The 26,440-nt window shown below is 37.7% G+C and overlaps 1 protein-coding gene across 13 annotated transcripts in view; it reads left to right on the forward strand.

The window, feature by feature from the left end:
• The window catches only part of LOC129718222 (leucine-rich repeat flightless-interacting protein 2), a 113,672-nt gene extending 87,710 nt beyond the window's left edge, over positions 1 to 25,962 (forward strand). For 3 of the 13 annotated variants that reach the window (XM_055668782.1, XM_055668783.1, XM_055668781.1), the window contains 5 exons: positions 20,350 to 20,643; positions 20,700 to 21,063; positions 21,132 to 21,284; positions 21,355 to 21,539; positions 24,263 to 25,962. In XM_055668782.1, the coding sequence (XP_055524757.1) occupies positions 20,350 to 20,643; positions 20,700 to 21,063; positions 21,132 to 21,284; positions 21,355 to 21,539; positions 24,263 to 24,373 (1,107 nt within the window). In that variant the 3' untranslated portion in view covers positions 24,374 to 25,962. Of the gene's footprint in view, positions 1 to 1,008; positions 1,412 to 11,474; positions 16,431 to 16,586; positions 20,082 to 20,349; positions 20,644 to 20,699; positions 21,064 to 21,131; positions 21,285 to 21,354; positions 21,540 to 21,635; positions 22,002 to 24,262 lie in introns of those variants that run through there. The other 10 variants (XM_055668779.1, XM_055668777.1, XM_055668771.1 and 7 more) reach the window with 10 other exon arrangements.
• Positions 25,963 to 26,440: the final 478 nt, after the last annotated feature.

Here is a 26,440-nt window from a genome sequence, read left to right on the forward strand (position 1 = left end):
TAAATCTATTTTTACAAATAAAAGTTTGAATGAGAAAGGCTGGGTCTGACCGCTAGGTGGATTAATTTAGGTTTTTTTTGTTCCAATTAATATTAATATTTCTCTTAACAATACAAAACAAGCGTCAAGCAGATACTATTTGTTTATCCTGAATTTATGTGCCGTGTCAAATAAATGTTGTGTGAACAAAAAAAAATATTTTGAATCTATAAATATCTAAAACGTTTCTAAAACAACAAAAAATTAAAAATAAAAAACTCGTGAAAGTGATTAAAGATTGCGTTTACAATTCGCACAAATAGTGCTTGCTGCATTTTTCAGATAGCGTCAATAATCCAATATTGATATACATATCGCCATCAAGAGGTTAATTGAACTAAATTATGGGCCAAAAAAAACTGAAAACTGATGTTACCTAAATTCTGACAATTTATCCGACTTTGGCCAGATTACACTACTGTTCCTAAAAAGTGGGTGGATCAGGTTAATAAACGAGCTTTATGTTTATTTTGAATAGCGAAAGAAACTATAAAAAAAATTCGCTGGTTAAGTTTTGAGTCAAAACTAAAAAGGCATAATAGAAAAACGATCTAGAAAGGCAACAAACGAAATGATGAATTGGAGATTATTCGTTCACTATTTTCAACTTAACTTTCGCACTACATGTACCACATATGCAACGTGCCGTGGCGCCGGGCCAAGCCTTTACGCCTTCCATAGCATAACTGCTCTGGTTCAGCGTATGCATAAAATGCTAAACGTAGCCGTTCAGCTCAGGTGATGTCCGTGCAATGTTGGAGCGCGCAAAGTGAGACAATAGCAACCGGAGAGTGCCCACTAACAGCGTCACGGGCGTGAAGCTCTCCGGCAGGCAGGCATGACGCGGTCTAGTGAGTTGACAGCACAACTCAGTTTTAGCTGTAAGTCGGCCGGTCGTCGCTTGTTCGTTTTATTCGTGAGAAACCGCGAGCGAGCCTATGAGGAACACAACAGCAAGCACGTCTCTGGGCTGTGGTTTGACGATGCCATCGCACCTTCTACCAGTCGCTGTTTATTTTGCAAACGGGGCGAACGTGTTAATTTAATTGGCGTATTTGGAGTGCGGGTCTCCGATGGTGACGACGACAACAACAACGACGTTTGAATTAACAGTTCAGATTTGCGGATCATTTCAGCCGGGTTGGTTGAGTGCTTGCGGTCGATTCGATCGATGTGTGATCCATTTCGTGGCTTTCCGAGGCCCTGCTTAAGTACGGAGTTACGTTATGCTACTCTAATGAGGAAATCATAATTAGTTGGCTGGGTGCTGTTGGTAGTGGAACGTGTGTTTTTTATCGCAGCTCAAGGAATTAAATATTTGAGTGTACATGCTTATGCGAATCGCTGAGTTAGGGGGCGGATACACAACAAGGTGGTGATAAAGACGACCCTCAATTGTGCCGTGTGTGGCTGATAACAGTGTTGCCTAAAGAGAATACTTGTCGAAACGGTAATTACACGCGTGTGTGTGTATTTACTGAAGCCTCATCCAGTCGAGTGAATATAATGTAAACTAAGAGAATGCATTTGGCTTGCTCCAAATATCGTGTTACGCCCGGTGTATCGGATTTCACGAGCCAGTACCATTCCGAACGATACTACTGCTGATGATGGTGCAACCAGCTTTCGTCGCCAATGTAATCGAAGTGCAAATGTTACCTTGTCTGCCCTAGTTGACATCCCAGATCGGGTACTGCGTTCAAGATTCTAATTTGTTGTGAAGGAAATTAATATAGCGAACATGGCGAGTTTATTAAGAGATGAAAAACTGAAGCTGCTGATTAAAATCTAATCTCTTCCAAACAGTATCCTGTGGTCAACATGGCGATATAATTGTCAGGTCGTTTTTTCGCTCATTAAAAAATGTTACATAACTTCTGCAAATAAGAACTTCTTAATTTTGCAGTGTCGCAGAATAGTTCTAAATCATGAGTAGAATATTTACGGCAAAATAACAATACATCACATGGTACCAATGTTTCGGAGAATTTCACATCTTTAGCTCCAGGAAAAATAAACATTCAAAGACGGAATACAGTGAACAATACTTTTTTCGACACATAACAGAGTTCTCTGCCATATTGTATCAGTAAAATGTTCATATTCATGTGAAGTGGTACCCATTTAATAAACAGAAGGTCGGGTTCCGAATCGAAGCGTTTAGTGTTCATTAGAATTATACTGGATGAAAGATAGCCTTCCATCTATAATGATACGCTGCTGGAGACTTTACTGAGCACACGATAATGATTGCTCTGAAATGTCAATTTATCGCAATCAACAATAGTGTTCAACTAGGCTATAATATAAAAGCATTTACAGCTAATAGCGTGGACATCAATTAAGCCATATTTATGAATCAAATGGACCTCTACATTTGATGTTTAATTTGTTCACGATTTCCATTATTACGTCTCAACTATTACATGAATTTTTGAAAAAGGCAAAATAAAGCTTTAGTTTTGTTTTGTTAGTAAGATTATTGAAAACGGTTTCAGCATCTGTGGAAAAATTACAAGCCTGTACCATGATTTGAACATATCTCCGGTAGTTTTTTTATTACAAGTGATACGTATATCAAATAATAAGGGATAACCCCTATGAAATAGGTGTTCGCCAATCAAGCGCGAAATTTGCGCGTGATTACGATATTATGGATATAGCAAAAGCTTATGATTGAACGAAAGAATTGAACAATACTAATATCAACCTGAACGGTTTAACCCTATTCCCGCGGAAAGAAATCAGTTTTAAACTGTTATAAAAGATTATATGTCCGCGGGGAATGGGTAACATGAAAAATACAAAAAATCTCCATTCAATCCCGACACAGTGCTTTTTTGAAAAAGTAGATACTAATTTTGATCCTGCAATGCAAAGCTAATGAGCTGTGATTTTCTAAAAAAGATGATACCGAACATAAACAACATACATTTGAAGTTTTCTGAAAAAAAATCGGCAATATGACTTTAAAAAAATTAAAACAGAATTTTTTATGTTTTCTATTTTTGAATTTGAAATTTTGACTTGTGTTTGGAATTGAAGAATATTATTATTGCAATCATTAAATTGATATCAGATAAATTGACAGTATGGGGCTTATCACGGGAGTCAGTTCACGGTGAAGTGACAACCGTAACAGGCACGGTGAAAGTGATTCCCATTTGATTTGCACGCGTCTCTTTTCACCGTGAGATATTTTCACTTCGTTCTCACCGTGAAGTGACTCCCGTAATAAGCCCCTATATGTCATGTCTCTGCCTCGAATCAGTTTTGTGTTCCATTTCTCATTTATATTTCGATAGCACATTCAACTATTCTTATTCCTCCAACATGCACAATTGTTAAACAATAATACAGCGACTGACAAGCAAAACAAACATTGCATCACGCTATTGACACATTTGTGCCTACTAAAGCTGCACAACACATTTCATTTGGTGACGTAAACTCGGTAGCACAGTCGCACGATCTTGAGCGTGTCCGATTCTTACTAGAAAATGTATTGCGCGCGCGCACCGAGAAGCATTGTTTCATGCACCCTGGGACAGTATCGAGTTTCCTACCCGATTCCATAAGGTACAACGCCACCAACCGTGTTTGGTCATCTGACATTTCGCTCAATCCATCCATCCAACTAAGCGAGTCAGTTACAGTTTTTGCGTACCCGTTAGGTTGGCCAGTTTTTGAGCCCATGACCTTCAGTCATTTGTTGTCTCAACCACTTGAACAATGGTGAATCGTGTTTTCATCCTTCAACAAACATTACTCTTTGTTACGGCTTCGAAAAAATAGCTCTTTTCAAACGAGTTCCAGTCGTATGGTCATTCTAGTAAAAGTATGTGCACGAATATCCGGTCTCGGCCACATGTCTGCCTTATTTTTTCAGAGAATTGTTTTTGCAAATTAAGGCTGAAACGACATTGACGCCTGTGTTTTCATATCTTGCTCTCCCTCCGTTGCTTTGCTCCATCATATCAGAGCAGCTACGTCTGAGTTTCTACTATTCAGATATCTAAGCTCTCGGTACGCCTACCTAATTAGCATTGTCTAGCTATTTGTTTTACGTCAGTGTCAACATAATAGCTCTGGCTAACTTAGGATTTCACAGTGAGCGGCATTAATATGTTTATTATTTGGTTATAAACAGTCGAAAGAATTGAGTTCTTCCAGTGATCTAGATGATTTATTTTTGTAGAAAAAAAAACCAATCATGTGATTTATTGTAATTCAGTTTTCATATGGCTGCAATATCAAAAAGACCCTATTGTGATCATCCCCAGTCAATCAGGCTCCTGCTACAAGTAGCTGCACCGCACCCACTGTTTTACATAACCTAACTTTTCTGTAATATGCAATCCAGTTGACGTTATTGACAAACGTTATATGAAACAATATCCATCTAGCATGCCAAACTCTGAAACTCGACCTGCATCATAACTGGCAAGATGACTCAGTGCCAAACCTGCGCCTGTCAGTATCATTTATTCACTAGGTGTGGAGGATCATCGAACTAATACGATCGAAATAAGCAAGCAACGTAAGTCAACAAACTAAAAGAATTTTACCCGTCGTGTAGTCGTCGTCGTATTCCGGAACAATTCTACTTTTATTTCTTCTTCTTTTGTTGCTTGATGACTTCACAATCGTATTTACACGTGATGTGTCATTCGGTACCATGTTTGGGGTTACCCAAGAGGTTTTTTTTCTCCTAAAGATTCTTAACGCGTTCTTTTTTCTTAATATCTCGACTTCAAGAAGCAGCTACGGATGTGCTTTGAGTCGGACAGTGACTCGATTTTTGCCATCGACTGACAAGTGCTGTCTTGACTTACGTTGAATGATTGTTGCTAACACCTGAGCGGCCTAAATTCTTCAACACGTTTTGTTGATAATGAATTTCGAATGTTTCCGTGCAAAATATCTACCGTATGCTAATTGTTATTGTAATTAGTGTTGGCCAGAATAAAAGAGATGAACATTTCAATTCTAAGAGACCACCTTTGGTGCTCAGGCTGAGTTATCAAATCACAATCAAATGCGGGAAATATCAACAAAAATGCTACAAAGTAGTACTGGGTCTAAATTTTGACAGATTCAGGTCATTTGTTCAGTGACTCACATTTTTCACTCTCAGGACACGACACAAGCCTACCGTGGTTGTTAAAAAACACCAACAATTACACTTAATACATCAAAAACAGAATTAATTCGTTTTGTTAAAAAACCAAGAGTTTTTTCTCTCAAATCCACCAATCATCACGACACGTCATCAAGATGAACGGTGTTGTCTTATTTAGTTTTGATCAAGTCAAATTCAGAGCTTCGTAGCCGCAAGGTTACAGAGTCCGCTTTGATATGCGAGTGGTCGTGGGTTCGAATCTTAGTAGAATCAGGCCATTTGGTTGTCAAAGGACTTTAACATGGGTTCATTCTCAGGCTCTCTACTACATACCCTTCCTTCAAGCTGAATTCTACAGTACCCTTGCTGACTTTCATCCTAACAAAAAAGTCCCCCTTATAATAAAACTGTTCTGAGTAACGTATAATAGTTCTCTTCAGGGAATTGTAATTATGACGCGGTCTTGGCTGGAGGAACGAGGTTTCGATAAGACTCCTTCCTCTGGATAAAAATATAAGTCCTACTTATAATAAACCTGACCAGAAGTCAGGGAATTGTGATTGTGACGCGGTGTTGGTAGGAGGAACGAGGTTCGATAAGACTCCTTCCTCTTGACAAAATAAGTCCTTCTTATAATAAAACTGATTTCAGAAATATTCACCCTCTACAGGGAATTGTAATTGGCGATATTGGCACGAGGAACGAGGTTTCGATAAGACTCCTTCCTCTTGACATAAAGTCCCTCTTAGAATAAACCTGGCCAGAGAGGAACGTTAGGTGTAGCCTCAGTTCAGGGAATTGTAATTTGGCGATATTGGTAGGATAGAAAAGAGGCTCGGTATAGTAGAGCAGTGAGCTTGAAATAAAAGGGTAAACTCTCACACACAAGCACTGATATAAATAAAAAAAAGCGTATCATTCACTTCAATAGTGATACTACCAATAATATGAAGTGCGGAGTACAGAAAACACCTGGGCAATATCACAATAGATCAAAATGTCTCTGGTCGCAGTGATGAGTCCACTCGAGGAAAAAAAAAGTCAAATTCATTACATGAATCTTACTCTGAAAATGATTTCGAAACCTCTATATAGGCTTACTAACACAAAAACATAAGATATGACAAACAAAATCATCAAAAAATTCCAACCTCATTGAATACAACAATTAACTGATTTTGTTTTTTTTTTTTTCGGAAACGACACACCGATCAAACAAATCGTTTTGACTCAAAAATATTTGTTATCATCAATACCTTCCCGAAATAGCATTTTTTATAACTTTTCGAAAATGATTCATGTTTCGAAACATTAAACCAATAGCACAAAATAAAAAATGCCTTTATAATCTTCTATGCAAAGTTTTTGCCAAATCAAAAAAGTTCGATTAAATTAGTTGCCCGTTTTTTTGTGGAACTGCACTTGTGTTGATTTTTGTCCCATTTCAACCAATAAATTTATTTGGGGCTGGTTGATTCTAGTTGAATTTGGAAGTTTTTGTTGAACAAATCATCTTCGCCATAGGTGAAGCATAAAGGGTGTTACGGGTCAAACAAAAATGTGTGTAAATCGGTCTTTTTTTTTTAAACAATCAAATCATATTCCTTTGCCATGTTCAATTCGTACATAATAAAAGTATTGACTCAAGCTTCGTTTTTAGCGAATGCGAATTGCCGGACCTTTTTCTTGACCCCTTCCTTCAAGTTTTGTACAGGCTTGGCCACTTTTTTGCCACGGAACGCCAATTAGCCCTGAACTACATCTCGTTGACAGCTGTCTTTTGTGTCTTCTTGAGGTTGCGCTTGACGATAGCCCATTATTTTTCTATAGGGCGGAGCTCTGCGGTGTTTGGAGGGTTCATGTCCTTTGGCATCACCTGGACGTTGTTCGCGGCATACTACTTCATGGCCTTTTCCGTAATTACAAGCTGCCAAATCAGCCTAAGTATAACGGAACTCCTGTGTTGCTTGAGGAAACGCAACAGACCTTTTCTCAGGCACTCCTGCACATAAATTTCCTGGTTGACGAAACCTTTCGCGATGAAAATGTTGCTCTTTAAACCACAGGAACAGATGGCCTGCCACACGAGATATTTCTTTGCAAACTTCGACAGTAATGTGTTTGGAGATCTCTGCCACCTTTGTTCTACCAGCTACCGTATAATATTCCTGTCCAGAAAGCTATTCAAAGGCCTTGATGTAGGTTTCATCATCCTGTACCACGCAACGCAAATTTCGTCAGCATCTTCACGTGCAGCTTTCGCGATCGTTGTCTGGCCGACTTGTTTTGTTTATCGTCACTATTTGGAGTCACCCCCTTTTTTATAAGTCGACAGTCCGGCCCGGTTTTCAGCTCGATTCACAGTTGTAGACGACACTCCCAGCTTGCTTGTGACATCTCGGACGGAAAGGTTAGGATTCCGTTTAAAACTGCTGATCACTCTTTTCGTCGTTTGTCGGCTGCAAGCCTTCGAATTTTGATTTCCCCCAATCCAGTTTTCCCAGCAGATAAAGTTCTCCAGACACTTTAATTACGTTGGTGACGGTTGACTTGGCCACATTCAATAATTTTGCCAACTTGGCGTACGAGTAGTTCGATTTTTCGCAATTTTTGCAAAATTTTGATGGTTGCTTCTCTTGCTTCGACGCAATTTTCACAACTGAATAGCAAATGTCAAAATCAAACATAGGACATGATACTATACTCACATACCTTAAAATGAGGGACCTTCATGGTTTATTCGATACACGATAAAAATAATGCGGTAAATCGAAGTTGACCGATTTTTACCCGTAACACCCTTTAGTAGGTTTCAACATTGCGCTGTCGTAATTTAACTTTTTTTTTATTGGTACGAACGAGGTATGTATGCAACTATTAGTATGCAGTTTAAGTACGGAGCTACGATCCTACTAACAATTACAGTCTTTTCTCCCGAGTTGGGATTCTAACATACGCCAACTGACTTGTTTCTGACTATCATCGTACCTCGAGATGAACTGGAGAGGTTCACCATAGTAACTTTGGATGACAGTGATCACCCAATTTTATGGATGATAAAATAAGGAAAGGTATAAAATCGGGAAATCATATTGTTACTGTTTTGTTATTAAAATTGTTGAAACAATAATTTTATACGTAAAAATAATAACTTAAATGTCTTCAAGTAATCTAAACATATAAAAATGCAGTTCTATCTGTCTGACTGATGCTTGAAGATGTGGAAACTCCTGAAATGATCGGCGTAAAAATTTGTATGCAAGAGTTTCTGGAGCCGAAAAGATTGTTTAGGATAGTTCGGAAACCCTCCCTTTTTTTTAAAGAGAGGGCTCTCAAACAAATATAGCGCAAACTTTTGCACAACTCGTGAATTAATCGAGCAAAGAAAACCAAATTTAGCATGTGGAGCTATTTGGGAGCAATAAATATTTCAATGGTGGCTCGACACTCCTCTTATTTCTCTAAGGGAGAGCTCACATGTAAATGAAACACAAGATTCACTGCTAGTTTGTGGATTAGGTACTCGTGTTTGTATAAAGCTATGGTTTTGTGTTGTTACGGTAAACATATTTCAAAAGTAACTATTTTTTTCTTGATTTTGAACTATTTTCTGATATGTTACTATATATAACTCATTTATATACAGGGTGTCGAAAAATCAGAGAATGTCAGGGATTTCATTTTTCGATCAGAGAAATCAGGGAATACCAGGGAAAACTGAAAAATAATCAAGGAAAATTTTTCAACTGATACGCGATTCTTTTTTAACGGCTCTTTAGCGCAAAACCAGACTTTTTTTAACATAAACGACTAATTCGGGACCGGTACCGTTCTGTTTCGTATCTGATCGGAGTCCTTTTTCACTGAGATTTTAAAGTTGCGTTCATCTACGTTGCACTTTTTTGTGCCGAATGCTGAAAAATATCAAGAAAATTATGTTATACTCCAGGGAATATCAGAAAAAATCAAAATTTTCATATAGATCGCCCCATAAAAATCAGGTGACCAAAAAAATCACCAAAATTACCAAAAACCTACACCAACGAAGAATATGGAAAGCCCGTTTTGGAATCATAGATGAAAAATGTAAACTATTAGGAAGGAAGGGGGTTTGGTAAAAATCTATGACTAAAATTTGTGGGTCCTAAAATCCAACGGAAGAAGTACCAGAAATCATCCTAAATGTATCTTCGTGGTTTACGGATAGCGCTTTACAAAATATCTTTCAATGCATTTCAAAATACCTAAAAATTTAAACCTTTCTTACATTCTTACATTTTCCTTAATTTTTCTAGCATTATCAAAGTTACCCGCAAGTGAGGAACTAGTTACTAGTTACAGAACAGAAAAAAAAAACAATATACAGTTAAAACAACGCTGATGAATTTTTTTATGGTGATTGCATTCTAGTATATCCAGTACCTTTTAAAAATATGTAACCTGGAGAAAATCCATTGGAGAGTCTTATATTTATTCATGAATTTAAAAAGCTATCAAGGTCAGCCGCATTGATGGTACTACTATAAATCAGTCAAAAAGGTTCTAACAGACGTTTGTACTTGTTTGTACTGTACGAACAGAAGTTTTTACTTTCAATGACAGTAGAAGATAGTTATTTAATTTCACTTGTGAAGAATGGCAAGAAATATAAAAATATGTCAAATAACTTTTTTATTTCATTAGATAAAAAATTACGATATTTAACAAAAACATGCATTTTTAGATGATTGATGGGAATCCTTGTTCCTTTTCATAAAAAAGAACTCTATGTGGTTCGTAATATATATCCATGGGCGCAACTACGGGGGGGCTGAAGCCCCCCCTAGAACGTGTTAAGCCCCCCCTAGAATTTCCCAGAGAATGATTGTATTCAATATATATATACATTCCATACTAATTATCAGAGCATCAAAATCAACACAAATTGAGATGTCGTCATTCATTGGCTAAGAACTAGTTCTGCACCCAGGATCGATTATCAACCCTTGCTCTCTTACTCACCTTACCAGTCAGACAAGAGCTTTAGTAACTCGTGCTGTATCAAGAAGTCGTCATTTTACTCGGTTTTGGGCTGTGTTTCACCAGTTACCCAGACGACTCATCACTCGCAAGTCTCTTTCAATCTGGCCGAGCAATCATGCACGCTGCGCCCCTTAATTTCTTGTGCCGGTAGGGTTGCTAAAGAGAAGTGATTTCACTTGGTTGTCGTCCGGCATTCTTACGATGTGACCGGCCCACCGCAACCTATTGTCTTTCGCCAGGTGTGCAATGGGGTTCTCTCCAAGCAGCGCCTGTACATGGTTCATGCGCTGTAGCCATTATCCGTCGTCCGCTTGTGCTCCACCGTAGACAGTCACCTTCTGTTCGCCGATAGGCACCTTCTGTTCGAAAATATCAAAAGGACTTCCGTAGAGGACTACCGGTTATCAGGGTTTTGTAGTTTTTTGTATCGAAGTGGTCATGTCCGATCATCACCGTGATTGGTGCGTACGTTTGTAGTGTCTGGGGAGAACGGGCCGTCGTTGAGAACGTGGTCAATTTGTTTTGATGTACGTTGGTCGAGGTAAGAAGGGACTTTGGACTGCTAATCCGCGGGCAGCTGCGAAGTTGGTGCATAGCAGGCTGTGCGGGCCGATAACCGGCTTATATAAGTCTATCCTTCCGTTCATGTCCCCAACGATGATCTTGATATCTCTACGCGAGCAGCTATCATAGAGTTTCTCCAGCTGTGCGTAGAACGCTTCTTTCCCTGCATCAGGTCTTCCTTCGTGAGGGCAGTGCACATTGGGAATAGTGTAGTTGTGGAACCGGCCTTTAATTTTCAACAAACCCAACCTGTCGCTGATTGCCTGCCGCTTTGGTGGTACTGTGCCTTGCGGCCACAAATCCACCGTATCTTCTCTCCTTTCAGGCAAAGCTCCTGGAGCGCAACGATGTCGAAGTGGCGGGGTTCTAGCTGATCCAGCAGAATCCGGTCGACGGGTCGTTAAGCGATCTACTGTTACATGTACTGAGCTTCTAATCGTCGTCCTTATTTCGTCGGCTGGGTCATTGCCGATTGTTCCGGTTCGTTTTGAATTCTTGATTCTCCGTAGTATGTTTATTTTAGTATGCTGCCTTACTAGGGCTGCGATGCCTAGTCTCGCGGCGGAGCTGCCGCCATGGATGTAGCTGGCGAGACACCGCATTTCATAGTTCAACCGTCCGGTCCGGATCAGTCGCTGTTTGAGCCGCCCCCAGCCTGTGGGGAGCCGCCCCTAGCCTCTCTAAGGAGAACAACTACCCCACCGGTTTTTCCTTGGTTGCTCGTATCCCAGTCGGTACCACGTGGAGGTAGGAATAGAGCATTATGCCTTGAACCTCACTGGGGTCTATTTTATTCTAAATAGTACGGGTGAACTGTTAAAAAGCACTGCCCAGCCGTTTACCAAATCTAGCTCTCCTCAATATCGAATCATTGTTGCTGAAAGAGCTTGGCGTTGACGATGTGTTCAAGATATTCAGTACATCTTCAGAGATTCTATCCCGAAGTGATTTTTTCTGCTCTTACGATACTATTTTAAGCGTCATTAAAAAAGCATATTCAAACTCTTTTTTCTCTTTTTTTAAATGACATACATGAAAACTAGCCCCCCCTAGAAATTTTCCTTAGTTGCGCCCATGTATATATCAAATAATGAAACATCTTGAAACTTCTTCGAACATTAGCAACGTTTGAATGACTGTTTGATTAATCGCACGAAAGCGGCAATATAGAACACTGCGTAATGGTTTAGTTTTTATTATAAACTACATCAAGAATACACAGAGTTGTGCAAAAATACAAATATATTGATTCTTAATTGAAAATCAGTTCACTCTGACATTTTTTAATGAAATGTTATATGATGATAAAATCGGGTAAAAAAATGTGATAAAATCGGAGGCAGACAAAATCTGGGCGTGATATAATCGGGTGATTACTGTATTCACAACCATCCTGGATCTTAAATATTTTTTTTTAATAAAATGTTAACCTCTTCAGTTTTTATTTCTCTTTTTACAACGATTGAGCTCTATTAGCTTTTACATATTCAATATTCATCTTTTCCTTAGAAATGAAAATCTGTTTCAATAGACAAGAAAGGTTAAATTCCGACAGCGGAGAACTTTGCTTAACATTGGCTCAAAATTATTATTTTAATTTTCAAATAGGCCTTGCGGGATACCAACCGCGATGTAATATTAAAAAAACCTAAATTAATCCACCTATCGGTCAGACCCAGCCTTTCTCATTCAAACTTATTATTTGTAAAAATAGATTTACATGAACGTTTCAATCTAATAAATGTGTATTTACTTTTTGGGTTCTAAAATAATGATGTTGTAATATAAGTATAAAATATGAAATTTGACGTAACGTAAATGCTCAATAAATAGCGAAATAAAAGTAATGATTCTTAATTTCGAACAATTCAATCACGAGCGATACCGGGAACATTCAAATGGTACGATAGCACATTCAAATTATATTGTGGCCACATATATTGATCAAAGCAGGTATAGTTTTAAATAGCCTTTGAATTTCTTTTCTTTCCATAACTTTTGAACCACATATCAAATTGTTATGAAGTTTGTTATTTGTAAGTTTGAGAGATGACTCGTTCGTATGACACTAGTAATGTTCAAATAAGTCGTGTAATCTTTAAGATAATAGAATTTCGTTGTTTTATTAACAATTTAATACATAACGGTTGCCTAGTTCGATTATAATCAAATGAAATGGGAACGTATAGGGCAGCCAAACTTTGAAACCACGTGTTAAATCATAATTCATCAGTTAACTCTTAACTAGCCTGTTCATCTGATAATACAATTGATCAAATCGGTTGTGTACCTTCTGAGATAATGACGTTTCGTGATTTTCAACATTCGGTACATTACAGACGAAGTTACAGTTCGATTACAGTAAAATTCAATAGGGTGTTATGAGTCAGCTAGACCTTTCATTTGACACTTATTTCGTGAAAATCGGTTCAGCCATCTCTGAGAGAAGTGAGTGAGTTTATGTATTCTTCGGAATATGTTTCTTTTCATAGCTAGATTCCACATTTTTAAACATAACAGGCAAAGTAATAGTCCGATTGCAAAAAAAATCTATAGGGTCTTATGAAGTAACTAGACCTTTCATATGACACTGATTTTGTGGAAATCGGTCCAGCCATCTCTGAGAAACATTAGTGAAATTAAACAGTCTTCAGAAGACGTTTCTTTTCGTAACTTTTGAACCACATGTTCAATCTATATAAAATTCAAAAGTTAAGGGTTTTTAAAATAGCCCGTTCATTTGATACCAATTTTATTGAAATCGGTTGTGTGGTTTCTGAGATATTAATGTTTCGTGATTTTTAAATTTTTAAACAAAACCTCCAAAATAAAAATCCAATTACAATGAAATTTGATAGGGTCTTATGGGGCAACTAGAACTTTCATTTGCATGAAATTCCATTAAAATCGGTCCAGCCATCTCTAAGAAAAGTGAGTGAAAATAAGAATCTGCACATACACACACACACACATACAGAAAATGCTCAGCTCGTCGAACTGAGTCGAGTGATATATGCCATTCGGCCCTTTGGAGTACTTTCATATCTTCGGTTTTGCAAGTTAAAGTGCTGAAGAAATAGCGAAATAAAAGAAATGACTTTTAATTTCGTACACAGCAGTACCGGGAACGTACGAATAGCACAATACCAAATTTAAATTTTGTTGAGGCCATATGTTTTGATCAAAGCAGTTACAGTTTTAAATAGTCTTTGAATTTCGTTTCTTTTCACTTTTGAACCACATATCAAATTGCTATGAAATTTCTTACTTGTGAGTTTGAGAGACAACCTGTTGAAATGACACTAGATATGTTCAAATAAGTCGTGTGATCTTTGATATAATAGACTTCCGTTGTTTATATAATTTAATACATAACGGTTGGAATAAAAATACGATTATAGTCAGATAAAATGGGAACCTATAGGAAAGCCAAACTTTTTATTTGACACTCAGATTGTTGAACTTAGTCCAGCCATTTTTGGGAAAACGAGTGAATTTGAAAAATCACCGGAATATGTTTCTTTTCACAATTTTTGAACCACGTGTTTATTCACTATAAAATTCATCAATTAACCTTTAACTAGCCTGTTCATCTGATTTGATGATCAAATCGGTTGTGTACCTTCTGAGATAATGAAGTTTCGTGATTTTCACAATTTGGTACATTACAGACGAAGTTACAGTCCGATTACATTAAAATTCAATAGGGTGTTATGAGGCAGCTAGACCTTTCATTTGACACTGATTTCGTGGAAATCGGTTCAGCCATCTCTGAGAAAAGTGAGTGAGTTTGAGTAGTCTTCGGAATATGTTCCTTTTTAATAGCTGGATTTCACATTTTTAAACATAACAGGCAAACTAATAGTCCGATTGCAAAACAAATCAATAGGGTCTTATGGGGCAACTAGACCTTCCATTTGACACTGATTTTATGAAAATCGGTTCAGCCATCTCTGAGAAACATGAGTGAGATTTAAATAACTTCTGAACCTCACGTTCAATCTTCATGAAACTCAAAAGTTAAGGGTTTTTTAAGTAGCTTGTGCATTTAAAACCAATTTTGTTAAAATCGGTTGTGTAGTTTCTGAGATAATGATGTTTCGTGATTTTCACATTTTTGAACATAACCTCTAGACTAAAAATCCGATTGCAATGAAATTCAATAGGGTCTTATGGGGCGACTAGACCTCTCATTTGCAATTAATTTCATGGAGATCGGTCCAGCCATCTCTGAGAAAATCGAGTGAGATTGGGAGAGCGTTACACACACACACACATACACACACACACATACGCACACACACACACATACAGAAAATGCTCAGCTCGTCAAACTAAGTCGATTGATATACGAGATTCGACACTTTGGAGCACTTTTATACCTTTGGTTTTTCCAGTGATTGCTATACCTTTCTAGGAGAAAGGCAAAACTAAAATTGTAAAATGACAAAAAGTCGTGAAAATCCAGTCAATTCGCATGGAATTGAAAATCAATCACAAACAAAAAACAATGTTTTTCGGATACGCAATTTTTCAAGCAATTACTTGCAAACCGCAAATGTATAGAGGAAAAATCGACAAAGAAGTTTCGCGCATTTCTTTCGACGCACACAATTGAATTGAAATATTTTACCTATGAGGTCATCGGTTCAAACCTGAGCTCAGCATTGATAAGTTCGTAATCTTATCTGGTTTGGTCCCATTCGCTTTTTTGTCCGTGCTTGCCTGCAGGCAGTCTCACAACTGAAATTGATCGATCAGTTCAGAGTTCTCAACTCTTTAAATTTTTGTATCTCTGCAACCGCATCGGTTTCCACAAATCAACGACAGGTAGAGCTGACCACAGGCGAGGCCTACCCGCAATAGAATAGCGAAAATACAACTGCTACCACCACTATCACAGTAGGCAAACAAGGCGGATGGCTTATGTGACAACGACGACAGAACCAATAAACAGATAAAAATCAAATGGACTGTTGACTGTTCTCTACTACAGACGGCTCCAGGGGACAGCTCGTGCATGCCTGGGACTTTTACCTATTTGGAATCAGTTCTGTTTCAGTTTGATAGGTGGTGAAACCAGTTTCCGCGAAACGCCTGTGTTTCTCTATTTCTCACATATATATTTGATAAAATGAGCAGTGATATCAAATTGAGTATTAGTGAAGACGGATATAGAATGCACGGAACCGGTCAGCGGTTTTCATTGGTCTCAGATGAGGAAGACGACGAGCAGGGTGAATTCTTTAGTTTCGAAGAACCAAACGATCTAGATCCGCTGACAGCGGAGTTGAAAATCCGTGAATCAAATGAAGAGCTGAACGTGGATATTAACCGAAATGATCTGAGCGGCAAGGGGGGTGAACAAAAATTGCATGAAGCTGTTAATGAAGATAGTGATTTGATTATAGATATAAGTAACGGTTTCAGCGATAGTGTTTTCGACGGTGATGATTCACTGATTGATAACCGTCAGTTAGTTGAACCGGTAGTGATCAGAGAGCAGGATGAGGTTGACCAAAGCTACGATAGTTACGCGGACAGCCAAAAATCCGATCAGGATCATCATTCGTTCGAGCCGCACCGACAGTATCATCGCCTATCGGTATGTCACACCGGAGACGAGTTTAGCTCCGACGAGGATGAAGCGTTTGTTGAGCTCCTGGAAAAGGCTAATCACATAGTAAGGTTCAAATTACTTTATTTTTATCCATTTTATAATTTATGCGACGTCTGCAGTTTGTATGGATATGGCATAATATGTTGTGTCTGCTTTACATGGTTACGGTGGTGGGACTAGGTACGATAATTATATGTTTTGTTTAGCTTTCGTTTTACTAGTCGTATGCTGCTAAAGCCTTAAGTTGTCGACTATTCTTCTCGAAGAAATACATTTGTTTTCTGCACTGGTTCCCACAGTTAGCGAAAAGAGAAATTGGTACGTTGAGTCAACTCAATCCGATCTAAGCTCATTTAAACCTTCCACAAACTGTTGTCAGTGCTAGTCCACCTTCTGTTATCTCTCTTCCATTATGTATGCAATATAAACAGATACCGAGATTGCACCGCAAGCACTCACAAACAATAGCACTATGCGTCTGCCGATTCTTTTCTCTCCGTGTGTGCGTTCTCAATTCAAATTGAAACCTGTGACGGCTATATATTTGTACAAGCGAGTTTGTTATCAAAACCAAAGGAAGGTTTTCTCACGATGCTCCGCAGGAGAGGACTTACAGTAGCCGATCGAGATGAAAGTGTGTTGAGTGATACCCTACTATAACGGACGTTTGCCTATTTTTATCAATTTTATAAATAAAACTCCTGAACTGAGCAGATAATTTAGCAGTTTGATGTCACTACAGTACGTTATATTTTGTGATTTCAAAAAAGTTATTTTCTTTTTTGCTCGAGAATAATGAGGAAAGTCTGGATTTTTCAAGGTGTGTAGAATCTTTTTTTATTTCAATAAGGTTATAATTTTCTAACGGTAACATTTTTCAACAATCAAAACCAGTTTTATGCATTAAACCATTCCGAGATAAACGCGTATGATGTCCTAGTTTAGTTTATGGGACCGTGACGGGGTGAGCTTCAAATCAAGTTTTTTCCTATGCCTCGAATCTTCATGAAATTTGGAAAAATGTTCTCAGCAGGGCTCACTTTTTAGTGATTCTGCCACTATTTACTGCCTGTTCACTAGACAGTTATTATTCCCGCTAAAAATCACTTAAGCCACTATTTCATGACAACATGGTTTCTAACGTCATTATTTTAGCTCCAAAAAAGCAAAACAACTATTACTGTATCGGAACATACATTGGAAAAGTGCTTCTCATTTACCGAATAATTATACAGTTCGGTTAAGCCTTTTCGGTGACTTTTCCATCATAAAATTTCGATGCCACGCAACATGTTGTTGAACAGTGCAGGAGCCGCAAACGAACTACCACACACAGCTACCAAGGAGTGTAAAGGCACAGAACAGATATACAACTTCGAACAAAACTCTGCAGCAAATCGGTGCCCAAGCTTTCGCACTCATTTTTTGCTGTTCCATCCTACATTGATTTTACAGTGCATCGTTCGAACAGTTCGCTCCAATAGTTTGAACATGTACCAAAAAACTATTTTTTTTTTGCTTTAATGACCGGGCAAAAAGGTGATCTTGAATAGTTGAATCTATCAAAATCAAGTTAAGACAGGATCGCATTCAAGAGATCTTTAAAGTGGACATTCAGTAACAATTCACAATCAACGTCAATGAAACAAATTAAACTAAAAATCTTTCAACCATTCAAACATTGTCTAACAAATTTTTTTGGATCGTACACCTCACGACTGCTAAAACTATTTTAACCTGTTAGTTGAATATTTTCGTTGGACTTGGAAACCGAATTTCTCGATCAACGACAATATTTATTTCTCGTACCGTTTTTTATACCTAACATTGCTAGAAATGCATATCAGACGCGCTGTACAAGCACTGCTTACTTCATTAGGTACAATGTAAAAATTGATTGTCGTTAGTCAAGATATTCAGTTTTCAACTTGGGCAACAATGAAATTCATTAAAATTATATCTACATAAAAACCGTTGCACGTATGCGGGTGGTACTGTACGTTTATCATTAAAAGGCACCCTCGCTATACCAGTACCGGGGAGAACAAAGGATTCTCTCGATGAAAAAGCGGCGAGAGCTCATACAGTCCTTTTGTTGAATGAATGGAATATAAGCGTAATGAAATTTCGAGTGTAAAATGCATGCTCTCCACCGCTAGATGTCGATACTTAAAATAAAGAGATTTTGTCTCGTTTTTGGTTCTTCAGTTGAACAGATGGGTAAAGGGTAATTCTATAAGTTGTCCTTGCCTTCAAACAGTGTTATGCGTGAAATGACGTAATAAGCTCTATTTCCTGCTCCTAAATCGACTGTAGTCTCCTGTTTCTCCTAATTGAGAAGGAGTAAAAATATTAGAGTTTATTTTCTGCGTCGTTGTGTTTGCGCCTCAACAGAATATAAATCAGTATATTAGAATCTGTAAATCAAATCTATCGTCCTACAACCATTTCAATGTGAGATAGCGGTGAAGATTTTAAACCGAGAACTTATTAGGCTTGTTATCGTTTTCCTGAATGCTTCAAAAAGTTTTATTCTGCTAAATTCTGCACGTATGGATTCAATTTTATGTTTCTTTTAGATAAAGTGCACAGACAGGTCAGACATCATCAACTGTAGCAAATGAATTATTTTAACTTTGCAATATTTTATTGTACACTCTAGGTTTATCAAAATAACTTCTTACTGCCTAGATTATTGCCAAATATGTTACTCACATTTTGCCAGATTCTATTTCAAATCTATTACCAACCCTGATTATAATGAAGATTTCAGAAGAATTTAAAAAAATCACCGGAAATTTAAAAAAAATATCTACTCAACTATAGTAAAAACATCGCAATCGAAGCTGTAGATGATGTTTTTGAGAAAAGCGTTGCATATGGGCACGTTTTGTGTCTCCCGCAGTTCATAAAACGTGCGACCAAATATTCAATATTTACAACCCTTCTGAAGATACCGACGATGGGATTCCCCTCGAAGCTAAGTCAGAATAATTACTCGGTAACTTATAGGATCAAAATACGTCTTATTCAGGGGGAAGCTCACGGTTGTTTAGTTTATCGCTATCTCTATGCAGCTGGGAAAAGATCACATTTCTATAAATAAACAAAAACCTATGACCACGTGTTTTCTGATATTGATGTTCTATAGTCATTTATTTTCACTGATCAATTCATCGGTCAATATTTTATTTTCAACATTTTTTTACTACCAGTATTTTGCATACAGTTTTGCTATTCAATTACGATATAGACAGTTGAGTTTATTGCATGTATGAACAGTAAATAAAACATTGTTTTAAAATTCCACAATACATACGTTCAACATTCCTTTTATCAATAAATTGCTGTCCTTCACAATATTGTGTGCTTAACAATACCTGGGACTGGGATGCACACAATTACCTCACATCAAATATCCACGATCAACTAAACTGAGTTCGAAATCCTAAGGCAGGTCAACTGTCAGGCGACAGTTAAGCTAACCCTAGTACTGTAATAAATCCTAGTACGTGCGGTACAAGTTATTGCTTCCGTTTTCACTCTCACCCACGTTGAGATTAGAGCATATGGCACCAAAGTGTCAACTTCCGTCAGAGGACACAGCGACCGTATGGTAGAGCTCAATCAGCCCCCACATGCTGGAAGATGAATGCAACTCGTACTGTGCATCCCCCTTCATTATTTTTCACAGAGTTCAAGGAAATTTGAGAGGTAATGGGCCAGCTCACAATGTTTATGTGGTTTTGTCATTTTGTTAATTTTCTTTCCACGCTGCGCGTAAGCACGTTTGTCATACTGATCGCTGAAATAATAGTTAAGTCATCTTTTATGTTTATTCTAGTATTAAATGTTCCAAACACCATTATGTACTGCAAACCAGAAAATCTATCCTTAAATCCCTATTTTAATCATGAAACGTCATTTGCTGCTGCACACACAATGACTACATATTTCGTTTTCCTCTTTTGAATTTTTTTAGGCGGAGGCTCGACTGGCAGCTCGACGGCAAGCACGTGCAGAAGCACGCGAAATTCGTATGCGTGAGCTTGAGCGGCAACAAAAAGAGCTGGAACAAAATGCTGACCGTGTGTTCGATCTGCAGCAGCAGTCCGCCGGCTTGTCGACGCCGGACTCGTCATTGGGGACTCGATCCACTCGCCTGACCGTCAACAGTCCCGCAGTTCGAGGAAGTTCACTGTCCTCCCGAAGGAGTAGCGAAGATTCCCTGGAGGAAGAAGGCCGAAGTTTGCGGGACCTACGGCACGAGCTAAAGGTTGGATATTTTCTCTTTAATTTAAAGGAAAAACATATTTGCTATATTTACCATAGGATGTAGAAGAACGTTTTCGCAAGGCCATGGTTGCCAACGCCCAGTTGGACAATGAACGTGCCTCGCAAAGCTACCAAATTCAGCTACTAAAAGATAAGCTGGAGGAAATGGAAGAATCGCACGCACAACTACAGCGAGAGTACAAGGAAAAATGTCGGGATCACGACAGCTTGAAACGAGCTAATGACAAACTATCTGAGGAGCTGAAACTAACTCAAGGGCAGCTTCAGGAACGAGACTCGCTAATCGAAGAACAAGGAATGGTAATCGTGACAGTAGAAAACGAGGATGGTTCTGACGCAAGACGTGCACTAGTCACAGTGGAGAACGCACAGCTGCTAGGATCCGTGCAAGGCTCTTTGGGTAAGCTTAACTCCCGTCACGTTTCAAATTTGGTTAATAATCATGAAAATTCTTACATATCTCTACAGATGTAAGGCTCAAAAAATTTACCGAGGAAAAACACGAACTGCAAAACGAAGTGCAGACACTGCAGCAGCAACTGAAAGACATCAAAACCAAGGGCAGAAAGTATGGCTCTATCAACGGAGCGTTGGACGATGAGGACTACGAGGACGCACAAAGTATACCTTCCATAAGCTAATTATCCGCTAAACCATAATTAACCAACCACTTTTTTATGGTAAACTCTAGGAGAAGCCAATAAACTAATCACTGACTACAAATACAAGCTACAAAAAGCAGAGCAGGAAATTGCCAACCTGCAGGCCAGTTTGGCTCGATCCGAGACGCAGGTGATTCGATACAGAAGTACCGCTGAGGCGGCAGAAAAAGCTGAAAGCGATCTTAAAATTGAGAGGAGAAAGCTGCAACGAGAGGTAAGTTTCCTTCAGAATAATATACTTGCATAGTAGAACACCTGTGTACTATTTCTTTCTATCGACGCATATATCTATATCTATTCTATCGAGCAGCCAATTATCACCCAGTTCTGGGACGAATGCCACTGCCAGTAGTGACGTTATCCATAATCCACTACTAGACGCAATTCTCTCAAGCAAGTATCCACGATAATCATCCGCGCACGCGCTCGTGTAAACTACCCCGCTGACGCTCGTGGCGCAATCGATTAATTAGACTGCAATTGAAATTATGTTCTTTGTTACCGTTGCTGCCAACCGTCTACTGTCTACGCTATTACTCGACTACATCTGGGACTGCTGTCGTGCACCAGTCGGTACGATAGCGGTTTCAATTGACTATACGATGTCATCCAACACATGCACCTCAAGCTCGGCTGTATTGAATATTACTTCAAGTAAAGTTCAGTTCGCCGAACTCTTCTACGTAAGCATCAGTATGTTGTGTTTGTTTGCTGTTATGTTTCAGCGTACGCCAAACATGCTTGTTAACGATCCAACCAACAAAATGACTAGCGATCAACTGCGTTCTCTGCTTCTGTAGAGGCATTTTTCAGGTGTACGTTTTTTTTTTTTGAATCAATCATTGTAACACTGCAGCGCTGTTCCGTGTGCATTTGGTTAATTTTTTTATTACCTTATTCGATTGCGACTGTTGCCTGCCCACTCGTGGTTTTAGGGTTAACGTAGGTGTTCCTGATGAGTCATTATAATTCGAGCCCGAACATATGGTTACACTGTCCATGATAGAAATTAAATTGAAGGTGACGTTCGCTTTATTGATCTTCGTCAATTACTACGGACAGCCAAGCAAATAATTTACAGTTCTGACTGTGGAAATAGTATTCGAGCTCATAACAATTGTTCTAACGCTATTTGGAGTGATTTTCTTTAATTTGCTAATGTTTTGTGTGTGAGTGTTGCTGATTCATTTTTCATTCATGTAAATATTGAGATTCGTAAGGACCTAGTCAAATCTCATTTAAATTAGACTTTGAAAGATGTACCTTGGATAGATGTTTTACAGTGCGATCAATACGAAGCTGATTGTTGCACATCAGTTTCCGTCGAAAATTTAAATATTTTTAAAACGAAGCCAAAAATTACCAGCGCAGTAAAAATACGTCATGTGTTGTTGCAGTTTTCTGTACACACTTACACAGGAATAAACATGTAAAATCATAGATATTTTCGTAACGTCTAGTAACAAAAATATGCTATTGTCACTATCTCAAATCATAAAATTTTCATTCTTAGATAGCACCTATTATAACCATTTTCCCTAGCTTTCCCCAATAGTTGCAGTTTATGATATCAATAAAAATTACAGTAATTTTGCGATCGTTCGTATACTGAACTTAAAAGTGGTCGTTTTCATGTGCTTAAAAAACAGCAACAGCTACCGAAAGACCGTTTTCATGACTCAAAATTTAAGTTTTGGGATTGGAAAAAATGATATTGTTATCCAAACGAAAAAATTCTTCGTTCACGGACTAGCTCAAAAAAAAAATAAAAAACAAATCCTGAAACTTTTAGATTGTTGGACACAATAGATCTTTAGTTATCACATTAAAATCATCGCGTCTTCGATAAAGTTAAATGCGACCGTTCCCCGCAAAAGGGGGAGGATCATGTAAAAACAAATTGTTATTGTGTCTTTGAGTATCACTTACACTCTTGATATTGCATTAAACATATTTTAAATAAGTTAATCTAACATCGAGATAAACCTATTTTAGTATTGTAGGGGAATTATTGGAAAATTGACATGTTGCTGACATTTTACGTGGATCAGACACCTACCAATCGATTCCTGAGAATTTTTTACTCAATATAAGACATGATTTGACTACCATTTTCAGATATTAGCGCATTACCATTAATGCTCATACATACTCGATATATTTTCGCTTTGTGAAAATACGAAAACCATACCAAAACCATCTTCGTAGAATCGCCGTTTTGAGCTCAGTTTTTGTCCGATTTAGGATCTTTTTTTTAAAGATGGGTAAGAAAATGCTAATATGTGGACAAGCTCTTAGAATTTTGATGATGACTTTAAAACAAAATGGCGTCAAAAAAAAACATCGAAAACTTCCGATTTCTTAAGATTCAAAATGGCGTCACTGTTGCTCCTTAAGGTGAAATGTGTTCAAACTCGGGGAAATTTGTTTTTGTATCAAAATACATGAAAAACTCATACATAGAAGCCAACGCGAAAAAGTTGCACTGTGTTATCATCACTCGACTGTTTTTGGTCGACTCAAGTGCAAAAGTAAAATGTAATTAAGCGTAAACAAGTCTTGGACAGTCTTGAAGATCTTTTTCATCTGATTCATTATCAAACTTTCCTTTTGTAAACATGAATAACAAAATCGATCGGGAACAATTTTACCTATTACATTACCAACTTTGAAATACCAGTGCAGCATAACAAATAGTCCTGCTGAAAACAAAAAAAAAAAATAAAGGTAACCTAAAACGCCGAAGCTTCAAATCAAACATTCAGTAAACAAATTTCGTTTGTTAAAGTGCCCTATACCTAGCACTTCAACTCATGCATACATCTCCACCAAACTGAGTGTCGAATATTCCTAAACGCATGACATCTATGACACCATTCGGTGCGGGTATCGAGTGGACGTTTATATATTCAAGCGTTGTTATTCTTGTACTTGCAGAATCGCGAAGCCATGGACCGCCTGGAAGAGTTGGAGACCTGCAACAACCACCTGTTGAAAAGACTCGATAAACTGAAGAACGCAAAAAGTGCACTTTTGAAGGACCTCTGATAGGTTTCATTGTTTTCAATTTTGTTTACCTTGAATTTTAGAGAAAACGGTCAAAATTTTGGTTGCAAAATTCCATTGTGTAGAGAACCAATTTCGCTCAGTGAGTTCGTTTCCTGCAATGTCTATCATAAATTAAATCGCAGATTTTTTTAAATATTTATTTTGGAGATTGAGTCGCGTTGATTTTCAAGGCAAAAACATTTTTTCCGCTCAGCTGGTTGATTTTGTATGGCTTACAACTCGTGTTCTAAAACATTGCCCGGGGCAGTAATGCTAAATTGCTGAACAGTTTCAGCTTTTCGCGTTGTAATATAGAGTTGTATAATAACGCAAATAGTTATTATTGATCCTTGTTTGTGGACTACCTTAGAATTTACCAGTTATGTATAGTAAATAAAATTAATTGATTGTAAAAGTATAGGTTTTTGTTTGCAGTAATTAATTGAACCTATTATCTATGTGTTTAACAGACTAGTGTAAATTGACACCGCAGAGATTAGGCACTATTAGGGCAAACAATGAAATAAACTGTGTATATCTGAAATAAATAGATATAATGTGAATAAGGCAACATTTTTAATATATAATTTATTTAAACATAGCTGTTAAAGGGAAGTCACATTGCATCGAGCAGAAACAAAATGTAGTTCTAAAGAATGTCAACATGAAAAATAGCTAATACGCGTTCTAGGACTGCAAAGACAATTTTGGGAAAAGAATTATTTGCCAAAAATAAGGCGTGTTTAAATGCCCGTTATACTAGAAAGTTGACGAATTCCGTAAAAAGCAGAAGGGTGCAGTGAAAATCATGATAAGAAGACAAACGAGGTAAGTTAATATGATAGTTAGAATTGTCAGGTATAACAAATTCAATTTTTCTCTGTTATTGACGCTCATTGATTATACATTTTTGGTTTCAGTAACAATGTCTTTCCCAACATGATATTGCCTTCCTAAGTTGTTGACTATTTTGTAAATATAGATAAATCAGAAAAATTACCATATGTATACCTACCAACGTAGCTTCCGTAAACAAGTTTAATTGCTCCTGCAGTCCAATAATGTTCACTTGACACCTTTTACATACTCTTAAACTGCCATATTTTGCTGCTTTTTATGTTTTGTTTTGTAATGGCGCACGTTTTCTCTTATATCGTCATTTATCGTGTATATCTGAAGAAATTATTTGTAAATTTCTAACCGTTATCAGATTTCTTTTCTATCAATGTGAGGCAATGGATAAAACATAAGACCGCTTCTTTTACTGACTCCAGACATACAAGTGCACGTCAGAATGCAAGAAACAAATTTCTAATAGTGAAAAGTGTTGAGAACCTCGATGGTAATAGCATACTATCAAAAGCAGTCTTAAAAATAAAAACTCAGCATTACCAGCTCTGTGTTCTATCCTTTTATAAGGCTAGAATGTTGTGTATGTATGACTAAATTGGTACGTAGCTTTCGTTTGAATTCCGAATTGAAGTAATATGCAAGCAACAGTAGGTATCAAAGGACACACGTGTAGTAACAAAGCTGTGCGCCAGTGGGCCAAACAAATACAGAGAAATATACAATTAATAAAATTACAACTTGCAACTTGTTAGATTTTGATCAAACATACCGAAACTGCCATACAAGCAAATACTATCTTTGGAACCTTCACATACCCTACAATATCTAAGCTTCCAGGAAGTTCGTATTGGGGCTTATTCATGTTGATGTTTGCAAATCTAGTTAATGAAACATTCGATTCAAGTAGCTTGAAAGTATGGGCCGTATAATAGAAGCTTCGACGAGCAACTCGTCTCATTTAAAATACGACTTACGACTTACTTATGAGAAGTGAGCCTCTGTGGGGTCTCCAAAATGTCCGGTCCTTCAACATTCTCTGTAAATTAAGAACTAGATTCAATTCCATTATTTATTTATAGACAATTCATCTCAAGCAAATATTTTTTATTTCAACAACGTTTCTTGTTGTTGAATCTACCACCGACAATAATTTTACCATGAAAAACATTGTTAGTGACGTCTATTGTATTCTAATGTATGGGGAAAAATGCCTGA

Source organism: Wyeomyia smithii, chromosome 1 (genome assembly GCF_029784165.1).
Source record: "Wyeomyia smithii strain HCP4-BCI-WySm-NY-G18 chromosome 1, ASM2978416v1, whole genome shotgun sequence".
NCBI classification, from domain to species: domain Eukaryota; kingdom Metazoa; phylum Arthropoda; class Insecta; order Diptera; family Culicidae; genus Wyeomyia; species Wyeomyia smithii.